The sequence below is a fragment of the Lipophrys pholis genome, assembly GCF_963383615.2.
Source record: "Lipophrys pholis genome assembly, chromosome: 9".
In the NCBI taxonomy this organism is placed as follows: domain Eukaryota; kingdom Metazoa; phylum Chordata; class Actinopteri; order Blenniiformes; family Blenniidae; genus Lipophrys; species Lipophrys pholis.
In genome coordinates this window covers 17,380,333-17,400,856 of record NC_137639.1, presented here as the reverse complement: position 1 = coordinate 17,400,856, position 20,524 = coordinate 17,380,333, and the positions used below count along the sequence as shown (strand labels likewise).

The following is a 20,524-nucleotide window of genomic DNA, read 5'->3' as shown; positions in this document are numbered from 1 at the left end:
CTTTAAGTCCACTTCGGCTCATTTCAGAATGCAAATCACTATTTACTCTCCGCCGAGCTTTGAGCACATTTTGTTTGTCAGTCTGTGATTCTTTAATGCAGCCTTCCCAATGCAAACCTCAGACGAAAACCTTTTTATTTAGCAATAGATTGCATCTTCAAATGAGTTTCCCCCTCATACAGATGAATGATAAACACAGTTTTGGGGGAAGAAAAAAGATTACCATTCAATATTTATGCCAACAATTCCAGAGCCGTCAGCTTAGAGGACCAGAGTGAAGGATTTAGGGGGATATATCAGCAGAAATGGAATACAGTATTTATAATTATGTTTGTAGAAAATATTCCTGAAAAGTCAACTATTGATGAAGCATTTCAATCAGTCAATATATTACTGTAATTACAGAGCGAGCAGGATAAGTGTTTCCAATCAAAAAGAACATAACCTGAAGGTTTAATGGAATTCAGCAATATTATTTGGATACGATTTTAAAATTACATACTCCCCCCCCCCAGGGCCTGGACTGCCTACCTCTGGTGTAAAATCTAATGCTGATGTTCACTGCTCACATTTCATCCTCACACACTTTATCAACTGTAGTCAAAGTCTCTGATCCACCTGAACGCTCAGCTTACCTGAGTCTCTTAACGCATTGAGCTATTTCACCTCACATTCTTGTGCTTGTGCCAGAACTCACTCTGGTGCTTGTTCATGCCGTGTTGAAAAAACATTTCAAGACATTTGTTTTTGTTGCTACGTATCCACCTTTATTCAGGTAAGTTCACTTATCAGGTCGCTCACGTCATCTACAGGAGAATATCAGATCCAATCAAACGTGCTGTGTCAGTCCTTGCTGTACGAGTTCTCCAGAAACGTGTGTTGTTGGTTTTTTTAGGTTAATCAACGACCCTGAACTTCCTGCAGGTGTGAGTGTGTGTGGTTGTTTGTCTTTCTGGGTTTGGCCTGTGAAGGCCTGGCAACACGGAACTAGATAAGAATGCAGTGAAGATAGATGGATGACAAATCTCATGATATTTACTCCTCGATATAGATGTGACTGTGTTGCACTCATAATTTTGTAAGTATATTCAAATGATAGTAGTTAAGATGGCCAACTCGAGCCCTGAAGGGCTTTTAGGTGCAGGATGGAGTTCAATCCCCATGGAAGTGATGATAATTCTACTTTTCACAAACACCCTATATTTACTCCAAAACAAATAAGAAAGACAAATATCGATCTCAACTTATATGAGCTTCCAGGTTCATTCTGTATTGTAGTGTAAATAAGATGACTCATTCTAACAATTGACGTGGTTTATTCTGGTTTTATAAAATCTTCCTATATATAGGAAGTGGACTGATTAAACATGCAGGCGGATTCCTGGATACATCTAATCTTTGGGTGGTTTTTGTATTTTTCAATGTGGCTAACTCCAGTACTGGAGCGGAATCTAGAGTTCATCTCATGGTCTTTATTTTAGGTTGATAATGCAGTTAGGAACATAATTAATTCCATTATAAATACCTATTAGTGGCCACATGGAGCGGTCCTGTCTGCTTCATAATAAGAGAACAACGAAGTGAGCACAAAGGTCAGGAGACTGAAACAGCATCTCGTATACGTTCAGTGAAGAAAGATGGAGGCTGTGTGGGCTGCTGCTGTCTCTCAATGTGTAACCGGCTTAGTTGTGGCTTAGCTTAACCAAACAAGGGATTTAAAGGGAACTCCAAATGCTCAAAACTGCATCTTCACAAAGCATATAATAAGGTTTTGTTTAAGATTCAACGGTGGATTCACAAACAAAGCTGAGAGGAGTTCAGAGGGACACCGCAAACATGAGGCGGCAACTTCACAAGGACGCCTCGAGGATTAAACTCTCCTTCACGAAGAATTAAAAAAAAAAAACAGAAATTTGCATATTGGCAAAGTTTATTTATTCTAAAATTACTACATGGGTCTCTGCATGAATTTTACCCAGAATGCATTGCACAAAAATAGTTGAGATTTATGCAGAAACCAAAATGTTGTCATTTTGTCAATAAACTGTGGCAGTGAACGGAAACCGGCTGATTTCGTAAAATGTGACGCTTCGTACATCAGTGCTTAAAGTTATCAACCATAACGCTAGACTGAAAAAAAATACATACAAACCTCATCAAGTTTAAGTGTTAAATATTTTCTTTTATTTCTTTGCACATATGTCCCGGGTGTAACTTCACCACATGGAGTGACACACCTAATGTGATGGAGCAAACAATAATGGTCAGTAATACCTGTCAATCGCGTCATCATTTTAAAAGTAATAAAGCCAGTGATGTCATAAAATGTTGGATAAAAAAAAAAATAAATAAATAAATATATATATATATATATATATATATATATATATATATATATATATATATACACAATAATACATAAAAAGACTGGATTTTCATGTGCCATTTGCGGATTTAAAATTGCTTTAGTGGATTGGATCGTTTGTAGTCGTATTCATTCATTGAGGATATATATTAACGAGCAATGATCAATTATGGATGACATTGTTACTATTTTAGGACATTATTGTTTTTATTACATTCTAAAATGTCAAAATGATTATTTTTTACAATGTTTGATCCAGATTTATAAAACACAGCGGTGAAGCTCTTTTTATTCTATATATATCCAAGGGCTGAGTGCGGCTTTTAGCTGTAATGGGCACAATTTCAAACCTCTGTGATCTGTATAAATAATTACTGAATCTTAAAAGCAAGATAATGTCTTCACTGAGGTCTGTTTTAAATGTTTCAGTTTCATCTCCATGCTGCAGTTCCTCCTTCCACCAGGAGTGGGAACAGTTCACCAAGGTAAGAGACTGTCTGACTTGACAACAGGATGGACAGTCTGTTTTCAGTTGAGCTGGTGGAGAACATCAACAATGGGGTGTGTGTGTGTGTGTGTGTGTGTGTGTGTGTGTGTGTGTGTGTGTGTGTGTGTGTGTGTGTGTGTGTGTGTGTGTGTGTGTGTGTGTGTGTGTGTGTGTGTGTGTGTGTGTGTGTGTGTGTGTGTGTGTGTGTGTGTGAGTGAGTGCAGGGCGTTTAGCCAGAGGTCAGACACGTAAAGGAAGTCAGGGCTGAACTGAAAACCTGAAGGCCCTGGAAGGACAGAAGGATGGGCGGACGTGGATAGAAACCAGCAGCAGATGAGAAGCGATGCTCTGAATCCTGAAGCCGGCAGCCACGTTGGTGCCACGGTGACGCCGTCCATTTTTCAGCGCTATATCTTGATTGTGACGTTTTCATTTTACCTCTAACCCCCACCAGAGCTTCTGTCAGGGGGGTAGATGATATACAGGGGAAAACAACTTGACTCCCAGGCTGCACACCGCCACTATCTGCTGTCCCACAGATGACAAACGACCTGCTAGCACAAGGAATTATCAGACGTCACCCCGAGAAAGAGAATTTGCCGGCTGCAGAAGGCCGTCCTCGCACAAGACTTGGCATTGGCTGGACGCAGTCAGCAACAAATATTGATTTAACAACACCACAATCTTTGTGTATGTAAGCGAAGCCTGTGATTGACCGTCAGGTAATATGTGGACATTTTATTAAAGGTTCCTGGAAAAGAACTCGAATCAATTTTAATGTACTTTTACCCAATCTCACCATCGTCTTTGTCTTCAATCAATATGACAATAACAAAAAAACTGTTGATATCTGCTTTTTTTTTTCTTTTCTTTTTTTTTACAGGGAAGAGTAGTGGTTCAGAGAAGTGACTGGTAATGAAGGTGGTTGGTGAAGGCACGCGTTCAACATTTGTGTCGTACAGGCACTTTGAAGAAACTGTGGGGGGAAAAACCTGATTTACTGCTGCTTCAAGGGATTTTCAGTCGTGTTTTAGTTGATAGAAATGGTGCTGAGAAGAATTGTTGGAGGCAGAGGTTTGACTGTTATCAAAGGTGTGGATTTTTCCATTTTTCTCAGGTACTTTATGGATTATTTAAATAAACTCGAATTGACTCTGTTGACTGTGTTCTTGATCAGCTTGACTCCAATGTTGGTTGCAAGATGGTTTCAGGAGGTCAATGTTGGTGTTTCTGATTCAATAGTGCCTCTGATCTAATAGTGCTGTGCCCAATGCAAACAACAGAGGAAGGTTGAGAACCACTTTTGTTGTTAATCACGCTCACGATTTTTTTGTTGTTGTTTTATTTTTAAGGTTCCATGGTCCACATTTGAGGTTCATTGTGATGTCTGCGGTTGATGTTTGGCTCCACGTTCATGAGTCTGACACTCGTCTCCTCTCTTCCGACCTCCACGCGTCACCTTGATGACTCCTTGAGTGCTTTCAGCTGTGCCTCATTGTCTCCTTCCTGTCAGCCCTCATTCGTGTCTGTCGCTGCCACATCAACCTCGATTAGTCAAACTGACACATCCGTCTTTAGTACTGCTGGACTTCAGGGTGGGCGTGGGATTGTGTCAACAGGTTAGAGTGTGAAACATTCTGAGAATCGGATGGTATTCTTGGTGATTATCATAAAAATTCCAAACCTCACATTCATCACTTGGAATTTTTCTTCTTCTTCTTCAAAGTACTAAATGTTGAACCTTCTAATGCAGTGTTTTAAACAAATGTGCAGAATATTTGAAGACTAATTGTAAAAATGAATGCATGTGTGTGTAAATGTGGAGTCCTGGAAATCTTGCTATTTTTTAAAAGTTTTGGGGAGTTTCTGATGTAAATGCAGCTCGTCTGAGAGATTGAAAACCTTCTCAAGGTGCACACTTCCTTTCGCCTTTCGTAAGCAGGTATCAGCTTCCAGTGAGCCCTCTATGGAAATCCCAGTAAACGGGTGATTTGGATTTCACTTTCTTGTAAAAATGTTCAATTGTCCCACAGAAATATAATTATTGGAACCCACCCAAATAATTGCCCTTGAGAAAATGTTGTGTTTAATGCGCCCCCCCCCCCCCATTATTAGGATTTCCTCCATTGTCTAAAGTGGATAAAATGGGCATAAACGATGAATAGATGGATGAATATCCTCAAACTTGATTACTTTCCCATCTGTGGAAATTAAAAATTTGAACGATCTCGACTTGAATTAATTCCACCAAATCCAAACCGTTCCAGCATTGCCCCTGAAATCTTGTAAGCATGTAGAGCTTAAGCTCGAGTACCACTGCGCTGAAGTGCAAATTGTTCTTCCGCTTTTACAAGTCTGGCAATATTTTATTTTTCAATATTCTCAAATATTGACATGGAAAAATCCCCAAAAAAACCACAAAAACTTGCACATGTCTCTAAATCGTCTGTGTCTACATGCTGATGATGAGCAATCCTGAAACTAGTAATTAAAATGGTTTCTCAAATGGCCATGAAAGCAGCTTTTTAGTGAGCAATAATGTAAAAGTAAGTTTGATGCTCTGTGTGATGAACTCAGGGAACATACTGGACCAAATATAGACAAAAACAGGTTATTTTGATGGGATTTTTGTAAGCTATTGCATCAAAATCAGTTTTTTTCATCAGATATCTGTTGACGAGTGAGACTTCTCCTCCTCCTTTCTGCACACACAGCTTGAACCAGCATCAGAGGAGACTCTTTCTGCTTCTCTTCCACCTGATGTATGTGCTGCTCCTGCTCCTCCATCTGCCCTGTAATCTGATGGGAGGCAGACGAATGCATGGGAGTGCAGGGTCAGCTAACAATACAAAAGGCGCGGTGCTAATGGCCTTGTGACAGAGGGGATTTTGGCACAAAACCCGGGTTTAGGGAGCCATCTGAGAAATGCTCTGCCCTCCTTTTACAGTTATATACTGTCAGGGTGCTCGTCGGAGGTATATTCTGCACGCTGGGGCCTGGAAGGACTATTTGATGTGTAATGTCACACAGTATATTGCCTACATTTGCAGCCTTGCAGACTGACATCAGCCCATATTTAGGCTTCGGACAGGTACATTTAAAAGACAGATGCATGCAGTCCGACTTCAGGGGACAGATTTGTAATTCACTCCAGTTTTCTTTCCTTCCCCAACATTACATCATTGTCTCGTCCCCCTACAGATATACATCCTCAGTGAGCTACCGTTCACCAAGCTATGTCGAGTACTTTTGCAGAGAATGGAGCGACTTTGTTTGATATATTCTGAAATATCAGCACAGGCGGAGGAAACTCTGTGGCTAAAACTCCCAAAGGCGCACCTAAACTTTTGCGGCAGATGTTTGATTGCTCTATCCTCCAACATTCGATAAGACCCCCCCCTTCCCCTCGACCTCTGGATCTTCAGTTCCTTTTCAGCCGTCAGTCCACCGTGGCTCTGCAATGCACAGCGATAACCCCACTGGAGGTCACGGGGGGAGGGGGGGAAGAAACATTACGAAACTGGAAGACAACGTGTCAACACAGTGGGATTTTTGCAGTCTGCAGCTTCTGGATGGAAACAAGAACATTTCATGCTGCCAAAGGAAGAGACACAAAATTACTGGAGATCCCCAAAGATAAATTTAGCCTCCAAATCACACAAGAGGAACTCACTGAGCGGTCGAAGGTCGCATCAGACTGAAAATATAACGAACGAAAGCAGCCTTCAGAGCCAAATCTGAACCCTGCAGATGGATTATTGTCAATCTGGCTTCTTTGTTTCTGCAGTGATGAATTCCTGCTTAGTTTGGGGTCGACTCTTGACAGCGTTTACAGTGTTCTGTAAAGCTACGTTTAAAAAAAACAAACGATATCAAGAACATCCATATGAATGTTTTACAATTTCTGAAAAAACAAAATAAGCGGCTCCTCCTCCACACGACAAGCTGGTTGAAGTGGCTCAGCCATCAGATCAGGACACCCACTGGTCTCCTCGCATCATTGATACACAATGTTCGATCAGCTGTATCTAGTCCCTGAGGTCCGCCCAAGACCAGATGAAGACATCATACATCTCTGTTGGCCTGGAAGCAGCACAGGGTCATCTCCTCCGCGAGCCTAATAAAGTAGCAGGGAAACAGGGATGTGTAGGTGACCCCATATGGACTAAATGGGGCAGATGGATGGATGATTACCAGGCTTTACGGTTCTCACTGGCTTTCAGAGAAAGAAAAAGAAAAGACGAAAACACTGATGCGCGAGCCATGCAAGGAATCCAAGATGATTGCGTTGTGAAATACACAACCTACAGGTGGAAACTCTCGAACCATGTCAGCCATGAGGGATCGTGCAACAAAGTGTCCAAGAACCCCCAAATTTCATCACAGGTACTTTTACACCTGCAGGTGTCAGAGTGCAGGTGAGCACAATCAGAAAGAGATTGCGGTCCTGGAACTGCATGAGGGGAGGGGGGGGGGGGGGGGGGTAGCGCGAGGGAACAAGCATCAGAGCCAAGCTACCGTTTGCCAATGAGCAAAGAGGTAAAGACCGGGCCTTTAGGAATATTGTGCCCTGGACAAAATGCTTGGCCGCAGTGAGAGCAGGCAGGTTTCGATGCAAGCTTGAAAAAAGCAACAACAAAAATAAAGCAAGGTTTTCCAGAGGAAAAAACCTTTTACCATCTGTGAAGCATGGTGGTGGAAGTGTTCTGGAGGTGTTTTTTTTTTTTTTTCTGCCTCAGGGACTGGACAGCTTGCAGTCACCGATTCGTCTGGAATCTCCGAGGTATATCAAAGAGAGCTTAAAGATAATGTGAGGCCATCTGCCCACGAGATGAAGTTGAACAAGTTGTGGAGGTTTCAGCAGGATAATGACTCTAAGAACACTTGCAAAACCACAAAAAGATGGAGGCTTCTAAAGAGGCTTAGGTAATAGAAAGAACAAAAACAAAAAACACCCAGATTGAGTCTCATTCAAATGTTGAAACAGGCACTGGCACAAGAAAGCTTCAGCGGACAGTTCGGCCTGTGGATGTCACTCGGGTTAGTGCTCTCAGCTCGCACAATGACATCATCAGTATCCGTGAGGGGTTGTCTTGGAACAGCTAATAATTTAATAATGATCAATAACTTCTCTCCTGCCAATATTGTAATAATTTTGGCCATTTAAAATGTAATAAAACCAATATTGTAAAAACTTGCCAACAATGTAATAGGAGCCATAATCACCATGACATTTTGACAATCTAATATGTTATTACATTAAGGAGAAGCATTTAAAAAAAAAAAAAAGAAGCCTTTGTAATCGGTACAGCTATTAATGTAATAACACATAAATCGAGCTGCATTTCTTAGAAATGAAAGCTTTGTTGCAGGATTTTTGGCTGTTTGTGTATAAAAACAGGTATAGTGGATGGGATAGTCATGATATTATTTTATTGAGAAAACATACTCTGCAACACTCTCTCGCAATCGTGGTTGTAAACAATTTCATTACATCTTTATTAAATGCTTCTTGTATGAGGAAACAAGCCACGAGTTGCAGTAAAAGAAACATGAAATGTCCAAAGATTGACAAACCGCATCACAGCGTGCTTTAAAATGAAATAAGTATTTTTGTGAGCGGTCACATTATAGCCAGTGCAAAGAAAAATACAGTACAAATCAATACAATTCATAGAAATGAATGCTTCATTTTAATGCACAGTGTCAGGTGCTGCCCAGCAGGAGGCACTGTAAGGACGCTGCCGGCTCCTCAACGCACATATCCTCTCTTGGATATCTTTCTTTTTTTTTTTTGTCAGAAAGCAGTTCACTCTTCACATTATTCCAATGCAATGTGAGATCATGCTGCTCACAGGACAAGAAGTTCCTCCCCCACAGGCCTCTCCATCCTCTGTTCGGCTCTCAGAATAGCTTTGGTCTTCTTTTAAACGGTGTCGTCCAAATGATTCTGCAGCCTCTCTCCTCTATTGTTGCTCCTATATCTCCTGAAACGAAACCCAAATGTTCAATTTAGATCAAACCGCGGTTACAAAAACAGTCCTGGTTCAAGGGAAAAAAAAAAGACGATTGTTTCGCTGACACAGGCTGGCCTGTCATGCTTCACACGGTCCTGTGAAAGGACGTCACGTCTCATGTTGCCCCCCCCCCCCCCATACCTGTCCTTTTAAAGCAGGTACTATCAGTGTCGTATTTTCTCACGGCGTATGGTTTTATCGCCAGTCTGAAATGAGATTTGTGTTTGTGTCTGCCAGCGTCTGTGCACATGACTTTACCGCCACAGCAGAAAGGCCAGCAGTCCTCCGAACAGCAGCAACAGGAGGACGAGACAGACCACCACCGCCGACGTCCCCTTGCCCTCCTTTTCACAAGGTCCTGTCAGCAAGGAAAGAGACACCCGATGAGAGTGGGGGTGAAGCGAAGCACAGGCCACCTGACATGGCTGCCCTCGGAGGCCAGGAAGGTCTGCTGCTACAAGTCCTCACAGTCACTAAAACGACTAGAACAGCGAGTGCTAACAGGAGGCATCCTGAAAACACCCAGACTGTCCCTGGATCCTCGTCGGGCCTCTTGGCAGAAACCGAAAATTGCATTTGTCTTGCCTGTTTAGCAGCAGTGGTAGCAGCCGAAGCAGCGGTGGAGGCAGTGATTTATTGATTGCACTCTGGAAAATCCTTTATCACTGAAATACCACCAGTGAAACAATACACAGAACAAAGTGCAATCAGCACACAGCTCCGAGGAAACACAAGGCACCGTGTAAAGGAGTCTGATTTCAAAATATCCGTGGCGACACACTCAGCCAACTTCATTGTTTGTTTCCACCTTTTTACTTACAAACCACCATCATCTGAAGAAAATATGAAATAAGCAGTCAAATTTAAAGTAAAACTCACTTTACTGCAATGTGAAGCTGCAGCATCTGATGTTAGTTTAAAAAAAAAAAAAAAACTACAATATTCTTCTGGGAAGACAAACATGCAGTTTGCTGGGATTGAAGAAGCTCTGCAAGTTGGTTCACGAAGACATAAATAACTGCTGTTCCAGATAGATCCACTAGGGGTGCCATTATTTCAAACACTGTATAGCTAAAGACAACAGTGGTTGTAGCTGTGAGATCAGTGAGGTGGCGGTGAAATCTATGTGCAACTCCATATCTATAAGCAAGATTTAGGGTTTGTGGAAAAATGCATGCTTATATTCTAGTAATAACAAATCTATTGTCGACATTAGTGTGAAGAGACACACTGTGTGATATTGTAGACTTTCAAGTTGCATAAAGTTTGTAAAAAGTCAAATAAGTATAAACACTTCTGGTATGTACTGCTTTTCTTTGCACCCCAAATTTTTTTTTTTTTTTAAATGTCTGTGTTGTCATTGTATTTATAAGTGATGATGCTGTAATTATAATAGTCTGGCCAAATTAAGAATAAAATGAAATTTATGTGGGCCCCTTAACCAAAACGAGCCTGACACCTCTTTTCTAGATATAAGGAGTAACCATTAGGAATCTACATATATTTATTTTCTATTCATTAACCTAATCCTCTATCATGGATGTGCAGGTTCCTCTTGTAACACTTACACTTCTTTAATATTTCCAGGAATTCAGGCTTAAGTCTCAGTATTTTGAAAAATTATGATTTTTGTTGTTGTTTATATGTTATAACTGTATGTAAGGATGTTTTTTTTTTCATATTCACGTGTGTATCATGATACTTTACGGGGGAGCCATAAATGAATATGTCAAACATTTAAAGCTGGACATTTCCATCCACGATCTGCGGTGCTTTATAGTCTATTTACATTCATGGATACAGAACATGGCTGTAGGTAAAGTGACGGAGGGATTTGTCCTCTGAAGGACGACCTCATTGGATTGAATCCCGACTCCTCCCGTCCACATGCCGGAGTGTCCTTGAACAAGTCACCGAACCACAAGTCGCTCCCAGAGGAGGGCGAGCACCTTGCAAGGCAGCGCTGTCGCTATCAGGGTGTAAATTAGGTTGAAGGCGCTCTGATCACTATTAAGGTGAAAATGTGCTGCAGTGTGTGCATTTATCAGCTCAGTTTGGCAAGTAACAGCGGCTGAAGAGGTCAAATTTAGTACAGGTGGCATAATCAAGGAAACATTCAGGTTTTTGTATTTAAAATTATTTTTTTTTAAATCCTGATTGTGTTTGTAATGATTCTATGAATATAGATGTGTTTAGTGTAATGGTGTAGCAGTAAGCACTCTTGCCTCCTGATGAAAAGTCATTGATTTGATTGAACAGGACATTTCAGTTGGAGTTGCACATTCCTCCTGTGCATCCATGACATTTTTCCAGCTTCCTCTGTCTCTCAGTCTGTGCATGTGATTGTGTGTCTCTGGGTTAGGGTGTCAATCACTTGTTCTGACCTTAACTTGGATAAAGGACGTAAATGGACAGTCTTCAGTCACTCTAGATATTGAACAATCTCCCCGCTGTCAAACAAACACTGAACGGTACTGAGAAGCACAGTGACAATTAAAACTCTCCGAGAGCCATTTTACTTTTACTCTGCCTCTGTTAGGAGCAATTGACTGGTGCGACTTTAGATAAATCCAGGCCACGACAAACCTTGCATTTCTAAGAACATGCTTTGTTTTGTGAAGCTCTGAAGGCTCATACCTGCAGAGTAAGTGGCGGAGCTGTAGCCCAGCTTGTTACTGACCACGCAGGTGAAGTGACCACAAATGGGAGTCATGGACAGAACCAGCGTGGTCCCATCTTTGGAGACTTGGCCCACAGTCTGGGTGACGGCGTCTCTCTCGTAGAGCCAGCTGAAGTTGGGGTTCGTCCCCCAGGCTTCGCCACAAACCAGCGAGGAGTGAGACACATTGATGCTCAAGGAGACGTGGTGGACTGCCTCTGCAAAGACAGATGGACAGCGGTGTTGGATCAATATCAAAATAGGAACTTAGTATGAAGGTGAAATTCATCGCTGGATAGAAGCAGGGGGGTGGGGGGGGGGGGGGGGGGTGCTCAGCCATGGGCATCTATCTGTTATAGAAGAGGAGTAATGACACATGGCCGTCCAAAAGGGTCTAAGACAAAGAATCATGAGAGACATTTAATGCTGTCAAGAGAAACTGGCTCGGTTTCAGACACAATAATGAGATCAGAGAGTGCAGGATAATGTTGGAGAATGGGATGATGGAAAACCCTGGAAGCCGAAAGAGCAGATGTGGAGAGGAGCGGCGCTGATGAATTGATGCCGTTAGAGCAGACAGATGAGAGTAAAAGCACACAAGAGTTTGACGGAAAACTGGAAACCTACAAAGAGACCAAAAACAATCCGGAGAGACTGAAAGGAAAGAGGGAAAACAGAAAAGTGAAGCCTTCAGGCAAATTTAATTTCAAGTGTTACATTATTAAATGAGACATTCACCAACAGAAGAAAACAATGCCCGCTGGTGTGAAATTGAAGCACATTCATTATACTGTTGGTAATTGTTGGAGTTAACGCTAGAAGAGCCAGAACAAAGTCAAATGATGAGCTTTCGGAATGTATTTGCTTTCATATTGTTACCCAGAGACTTATTTACACTATTTTCACGTAAACTGCCTTCAAAACATTGCAGGGAAACAAAACATATTTGCCTGATTCAATTACCTGTTTGCTTTGCCTTACAGCTCCAGCATCTATAGACCTTTTCCACCGTGAATAATTAGCATGGCAACCAATGATTATTAACATCTGACTATTTTTTTAAACCACCTTATCCCCCTTTGCAATTACCTGACTTATTTATTTAATTCACATAACAAAGACAAATACATACACCGATTTCACAAAGCTGTGGCTGCTGTTTTTTTTAATTGTTTTGTCCAAAACGAAGTACCTTGAGAAGTTTATAGTTTTTGAATGCCAATTGTTGAATGTACAATATGTAATATTTTAGTGTCTGATTATTTCAGTGTAACCTCAGAGATTAATTATTGATTTTTTTATGTCAGCTGCAGCTGCAGTGAAGTATCACTTTATCTTTGACAAATACAGCAAACCATAGCATTTAGTTATGCTAAAATGTTAAATGTTATGTTGTTTGTTTTCTTATTATAGATTTTGACTGTCACGATCATGGGTAACAAATATGTAAATATTGACATTATCATAACATTATCATATTATCAACTGAAACTCATAATAGTTATCTGCACTACTTCCCCCCCTGGATTCGATCCTTGACACCACAACTACCAGCCAAGAAGAAAATCACAAACTCCAAAAGCCTGAAAGCCAAATTACTGGGTAAAGTGACTCAACACTGCCCCCTATAGTAAAACATCGGTATGCAGACTTTAATTTCACATAGTGCCCCTTTAAGCCATCTTAAATGGAAAGTGAAAAGTTTCAAATCTGCATTTCTATGCCAACCAAAGGCAAAACTTCATCCCCTGATAACAGAAATGTATTATGATAAACTTCAGAGCAGCTACCGAAAGGACCTTGAGGTGAGGTGATTGTTTTGTCAACTAAGGGATTAAGTGTAAGATCCTCAGACTGAGGGAAGCTATAACCTTCAAAAGTCGGTTATTTTCCTTTTCAAAAGAAGTTAAAGAGCATCTCAACACTGAATGTTGCCTGGAAATATCTTCACAAGTTCAGGAAAGTATACCGAGTTTCATTTAGCCTCATTCTGCAGCAGGATGCAATGTCATAGCGTTTCTTTTGAAACCTGCAGAAAAGGGAGCTGGACCAATGGGCAGTGTAATAAAGTGACTATACACATAATTTGCTCTCAAAAGGGGATTTATCTAAAAGTGTCACACGTGTGCTGGACATGCTACTGTACCATATTCCCTGACGATGCAGTGCGCCGTGGTTTTCGTTCCTCTGTTATCCGTCACAGTCACAGCGTACACGCCGCTGTCCGCCCTGCTGTATCCATTAATCTGAAGTGTCGTCTCATGCTGCTTGGTGTTCACATGGACATTTGGCCTTGTACCAGTGCACTCGGGGCTTCTGCCAGGGCACGTGGCCAGTGTCACTCTCTCAGGAGCTATTCCAGTTTCAGGCTCGCGTTCCCAGGTTATCACGGAGACTTCTTCCGAGGGTCCCGGCTCAATCTGAGCCTTCAGAACCAGACTGGAGCCGGGGATGACATGCACGGGCTCTTCGTTGAGGACGTGCACTGACATACAGTGGAGCCCACAAGGCACTGCGGATAGAGAGTGGAGGATGTGTTATTACATGCTCCTTGGCGTCTGTTGCTTATAAGTAAAAAACAGAGGTAAAAATGAGAATCCATTGAGGCTTTTTTGTTTTTTTTTAGGTTTTTTGGTTCTGGATTTAATGTTGGATTTTTGGTGTCATGTAGTGTTGAAGTGTTCAGCATTCATACAGCGAGAATTTGCCTGTTTGGGTTTGAGCTTGGCAGCACTTCTTTGTTAAGTTTCTATGTTATCCCTGTCTCTATGTGTTTTGTTTTCTCCAGTTACTATGATTTTTGGTGATTGTTGACAATAAATTGCCAGTTTGTCTGTATTTCAGTGTGATGATGTGTCTCTGCATGCTGGTTCTGCAAACAACTGGTGATATAGCCATGGAAGTCTATGAGGGTCGACGGATTAATGTATGGATGTATTTATGGATGGATGGATGGGAAACTTTAAAAAGAGGCCAACTTGATCTTTGCATCATTACGTGCCAAGGCACGGGCGTCACAAGCCAACCAAGAGGCTTGAACCCTCTCTTCAATGTATTCAAAGTTTAAAAATAATGATCATTGTACTTCTCGTTTTACAATGAAATGGACCTTCTCACCTTCAACCTAAATGAATGTGGTAATAATATACGAGAATTGCAGTCCCTTTGCGGGTTCAAAAGTACATTGCACGTTAGTGGACCTCAAACGATGACTTGTTCACGTGGAAACACATCTATTGAATACGTGTGTGACAGGAAGAGAACAAATAGGTTGAAAGTGAATCAGATAACAGAGGCAGAGCAGCACAGTGGGATATTTCCCATCCATGGCCCCGCTTAAAAGACCTGTTTGAAGTTTGAGGGATGAAGAACAAAAGCTGCTGGTGGAAATGTTCTTTAAGAAATGCTCTTTACTTTTACACTTTGTCTGCATTCCAGTGCTTGTTTTTACAATCTTTATCTCAATATTAGTCTAACAATTTTTTGCCATTTTTTTAAGAATACTCTGTAGGTTCAGTGTTGATATTTGGAATAAGAAGTACATGTACTTCAGCAGCATTTGCACTGCCTACATAGTGTGTGTTTCTGCTCAACAGACCACAATGACCCGTTATGTGTAATCAGATTTGACCTTTTATTCCAGAGTATTTGCTTCATATGTACAGGATGGAGGCCTAAAAAAACAAACAGTTGCACAATACATCAACCAGAACCTCAGCATGCACTTTATGAATATATATGGCTACTTTCTGTCAAATAATGTCAGGTGATGATTTATGGCGCAACAGCCATGCCTAATGTGATATCCATCAAACCACATCAATATCCTAAAATCTGTGTCAAAGCCTGGTAAGCCTGGTTGCATTCACCACGGAGACTATTAATCATGTGCCTTAACTTGATGGGCACAGGACGAAGGAAATGTAAATAATGTGAGTACAGTTCTTAATGCAGGTGGCAGTTTACAGCGAGTCTAATGTTTCGACAGCGTCTGAAGGCGTTTCTGATGTCTGTTTGAGTGCAAAAGATATACGTTGTCGTCCTACCTGAACTCTTTAATGGGCTTCCGTTAGTGTAGTAGCGTTATCAGATGATATTTCAACACTTTGAAGTTACTGCAAAACACTCTTGTGTGTCAGAATGTGCCATTTATAGATAATGAAATATGCCAAAAAGGATTATACTGACACACATATCACACATATTGTGCTTTTTTTTGTCTCCTTGACAAGAAAGATTCTCGCAAAAATATTGGTTCCGGACCATTTTCCAGTACACAAAGCATTATTTGCAATCAGGTCCCCTGACTTATGAATAGCATTTAGGATATGATTGAAAACCTGCTCTAGTTCTATGTGTACAATGCTTTGCTCAAGCACATGTTTTTCAGGGGTTATCTTAAATTTAAAGGCATCGATCAGGTCAGCAGACCGGAAGGAAAAGATACTTGGGGAGGAGAAAAGGGACGAGCAGTTATGATTCTGAAAACTAGAAAAACAGTTAACCATTGTATCATATCAATGGGATTAAGAGTGTGGAATGGGCCTCTCCTGTGAGGTGTCAGAGAGCTTCAGGAGCGGTACAGAAACAGGAAAACCCTGAGGGTCAGGGGAGGACGCCTTTCCCAAGTTAATTCAATTTTCCTTCTTGATTTTGGAGCCAAAAACATAAAAAAAAAAAAAAGAAAGAAATACGTGGAGAGTAAAACTTTTAATTGTTTGATGAAAACACACATTTTGGACAGTGTGATGAAGATTAACTGACATAATAAAAATATAAAATCACTGTAACTGGTTTGAAGGACAATAAACAATGACTCATTAAAACTAGATGATTGAAATAATCTAGTCAGTTCGAGAAGAGTTATGCTTCTCTATTGCCTATGCATCCCCGCAGCTATCAACAGTTAAAAAAAAACAACATTAGGATATCCATCATGTGTGTCATTATGGGGGATCGGTAGTAATCTTCCCACACGATGAAAACCCTAAATATGCAAATACTCAAGGTTAAAAAGTATTTCTGTCTTTGTGTAGGCAGATATTCCTTTTTTTGTTTTTTTTAAACTAAACAAACAAACTGCAAATCATTGGTTTTGTGGGTTCAACAAAAAAAAGAAGGCTTACTCAAGAGAAACAGTGGGGCAACTCTCCAGCACAGGAAATACTGTAGATCCATAACACCTGCTGATGCAGAAAGAGAGCAGAGAAAGAGGAATTTGTCCATGACCTCAGTAGCAGCACACCATTTCCTTTGTACTCGGGCAGCAGGGGTGCCACTGCGGCAAGAATAAAAACACCACCTCCAGAGAAAATCTGAAATTTAAATGAGTGCAAGATAACAATTACAGCAACATGTCCCTCTATTAAAAAAAAAAAAAAAAAGTACGGTAATCCAAATGTTTAGGGTGTGCCCCCCCCACCCCCCCCCCCCACACCCCCCCACCCCCACCCTCCTAATTTATTTGTAAAGTATCCAAAGAACAAGAGTTTTGGCATTGCAAGCTGTGCTAAAATCACAAGTTGGAACAAAACAGTGACGCTTCTGCTGCCAAAACTGAAAATGAACCCCCTCAAGCACAGACACGACAACAAAAACACACAGAGAGGAAACACTGATAACAGTGCGAGAACACAACTAAACCTGCATATATTATAAAATAACCCAGCATTCCCCTCGATGTTCGACGAGCAGTTATCCACACATCAAAACATCCAGGAATAAAATTCCACCTACCGTTTCAGAGCCGGGAGAAAACAACGCTGCGCAGTCACTCAGTGTTCACTTTCCCAAGGGGCACCTAAGGTCACGGTTAAGGTGCAAGCACGGTTCACTCAGCCGACAGATTTATAGCCCTCCAATGAAACAGTACCTTCGGAGCAGTTGTCATCGCGCGGTGAGAAATATCAGTTTCGCGCAGGAGAGAAGAGAAATGTTTTCTTCTCTTCCCTCTGGCCTTTTTGTCTCCCCCCTGGTCCAGCCAGAGCATGTCACGTAGGCGTCACCTTGTTTTCAAGCAGCTTCCTCCCCCTCCTAGTCCCCCCCCCCCTTCCTGTATGGTCAATGTGTCTTTATGCTTTGTGCTTTTATATAAGGGGATTTTCCATTGTAAAATCAGACCTCCTTCATTTTCCCACCCCTCGCCACCGCCTGTCCTTCGCTGACCTGCGTGCAACCATCAACGGTACAACACGGTCGGTTGTGGGTCTTTTAAACAACTCTTGTTGCACTGTTTGTAAACTGAGATAAAATGCAATGGTATTGTCTTCGAAGGGAAACCAGTGACAATGTTGAGATGCAGTCTGATGAAATAGGCTTTGTACCGTGGGCTTCTTATCCGACTCGAACACTATTTGCCCCGCAGACAATACATTGTGTTGGCTTCGGATTATAGAAAAAAAAAAGAGGAGGTAATGCGTGATTCAGTCTATTCTTATTTTTTTTTTCCCCCAATAATTGTTCCCCTGAAAAACACTGTCAAGTGTGTGAAGGCGAAGGCCAACCCCCCCCCCCCCCCCCCCCACCCCCCCCACCCATTCTTAGAAAAGATTAGACAAAAGTCAAAGCCTCCATCATTAACAGTGAATCAAATGCTGATTTAGAGGAGCCACTGAGCTCATAATCCATCTTTTCCCTCACATGTACAAATCAGAAGGTTGAAGCTCAGCTGGCTGCAGGAACGTCGAGAAGAAATAAAAATTCCTCCAGACAAGATGATTCGATACGATCGAAGGCTCCAGAGCAGCTTCCAAACCAACCTTGAGATGAGATTGTTTTGTCAGCAACACACTGCTGGAGCACTGAAGCATAATGGCATCACTTATTCAGGGGTTAGCGCTGCAGTTTCTCACGTTGGGAAGCAGATCCTGGGGCACAGATATAATGAGTGATTTAAAAGTGATTATAAATCCATTTGTATTTGCAGAGGATTTATGAATAATCATGGGAATCACAGCTGCGGCTCCCGCTGAGTTCTTTGTCTTCGGAGAAGTGCTGTTAGCTGGAATTAACCAGTGGGTGGCACTAAGACAACAGCCGAGAAATATCAGCACTTTTGGTCTTCATATGAGCTGCTTTTTTTTTTTTTTTCACTCTTTACTTCTGCAGACATCATCGGTATGCTTCAATCTCCTCATTCAAACTAATCACTGTTAGTTTTCTGTTGCATAGATGAGCGGGTTAGTTAAAGAATTAAAGTATTTAGATGCTGCAGCGCCGTGATTCCATGCTGCACGCCACACGGTAACAAGGGGACATAGAATGACCTTGAATTTAGAAATGAACGAATCAATCAAAGTGTTTGTGTCGCAGCTTTCAGGCTGGTTGATGCAGTTCAGGGCGACTCTGAGAGAACAAAGACGGTGACAAGAAGAATCTGATGAAATTGATGTGAGGTCTTGCGAGGAATAATAAAACGATCTGTATAATAGATTAAGATAAGCCCTCAATAAAATGCACAATTGGATAAAAACAGATTATGAAATGGTGCTTCGTTACTGTCGTCATTCTGAAACGGAAAGAAACATTCATATATATTGCTGGCGATTCTAAAATAAGGTGCTCGAGTTAAAAAAAATAAAATAAATCCACAAATATCAATACAATAACTGAGAAAACTAAATGCTTGTATTTGCATTAGAAGTTCTGATCGCCCGGGGAAGGAAACTATTTTTCAGTCTGTTTGTTTTTGCTTTGCCTGCTCCTGTAACATTTTCCTGAAGGCAGGAAAGCAAACACTTTATGACCCGGGAATATATACAGTAATGTCTTCAGTTATGTTTTTGGTGGTAAATAAGTAACAAGCTCAAGAACAAATCGGTATTGAATAATGTAATGAATAACTATGCAGCATTCATAATCAAAAGCTAAACTATAGAACAGTGGCTCCGGACCCCATTGTTCTATTTCCAATTTGACAAAATGTCACAGTGAAGCCAAACACAGGCGAGTATTCAAACACATGAAAACAAAAAACACCTTCAGTACGAAAGCAAAGACAGGTTGTTGAAGTGAATTCTACAGTTTTCTTCCATATGTCCAAATAGGATCTGACGTCCTCTAAGCAGACAAAGCCTTGTTCCCCTCTGACCCCAGGTTTATTACAACAGCTATACAGGAAGATGTCCACATTGTGACCCCTGGTTGAAGGGCTCGCATAGCCTCTGACAGGCTGTTTTAGTTTGAAGCCAAAAAAAACAAACCCCCAGCCAACACCCTAAACTTGAGACTGTGGGCGGAGCTTATATGTTAAACTTGCGATGAGAGGAGAAGCTCAACCACAAATAATGAGGCAAGTCACCACATATAATCACTTTCAGCTTTTTCCTGTTTCTATAAGATAATAACAGGTCCAGATCGGCTTTTCAAATTAAAATCTAATTTTTACAGTATGTGTTGATAATGATGAGACAATCAATGAGAATTGTAGTCTTTTTGGAGATTTCTTTGTAATTCTGCTGGGTTGTAAACTATTGAACAATTTTGGAAAATTTTAATTTGGTAAAAGTAACGTCTTGAACATTTTCAGGTAGACACTTGAATGGCTGCCCTAATTCAAAGCTGTCACCAAAGTTCTTTAACAGTTGACTTGTAGACTGAAGTACATTAAACCTGTACTACATTTGTTTATTGCACTGAATTCATGGTTGATGCTTTTTTATTCATCACTTTATTTTGTTTGCTTGCTTTGATTTAATTTCACTAGTTGCATAACTGTGTAAGTTTTCGCCAAACTGCTTTTCATGAAGGAGCCAACACAGTTTTGTTGTAATTTTCAGCTGCATTGACAATAAACACTAAGCGGAGCTGGCAAATGGACTCACATCCTTTACATACGTAGTTGGTCGCCAGACATTCGGACATTTCAGGAGGGATTTTTCGTCCACTTCTCTTTACAGATCCTCTCCAAATCCTTTCAGTTCTCAAAGTGTCAGTTCCCTCCCGCAGACTTTCTATGGGATTAAAGTGAAACTGTTTAGGCCACACCATGACCGTAA

General features: G+C 41.2%; 1 protein-coding gene across 4 annotated transcripts; it reads right to left on the bottom strand.

Moving 5' to 3' along the window:
* Nucleotides 1-8,264: 8,264 nt before the first annotated feature.
* Nucleotides 8,265-17,714, bottom strand: LOC308115026 (uncharacterized protein). Of its 4 annotated transcripts, none has more exons than XM_080472351.1 (6): nt 17,265-17,714; nt 16,655-16,711; nt 13,675-14,040; nt 11,507-11,746; nt 9,128-9,227; nt 8,265-8,839 (listed from the first exon to the last, which is right to left on the bottom strand). In XM_080472351.1, the coding sequence occupies exons 2-6, from the start codon at nt 16,704-16,706 to the stop codon at nt 8,779-8,781; spliced, it is 819 nt and encodes a 272-aa protein (XP_080328477.1). In that variant the 5' UTR covers nt 16,707-16,711; nt 17,265-17,714; the 3' UTR covers nt 8,265-8,778. The 4 variants fall into 4 exon arrangements, with proteins under 4 accessions (XP_080328477.1, XP_080328478.1, XP_080328479.1 ...); XM_080472352.1 differs by having other exon boundaries at nt 16,655-16,714; nt 17,265-17,542; XM_080472353.1 differs by having other exon boundaries at nt 17,401-17,510.
* Nucleotides 17,715-20,524: the final 2,810 nt, after the last annotated feature.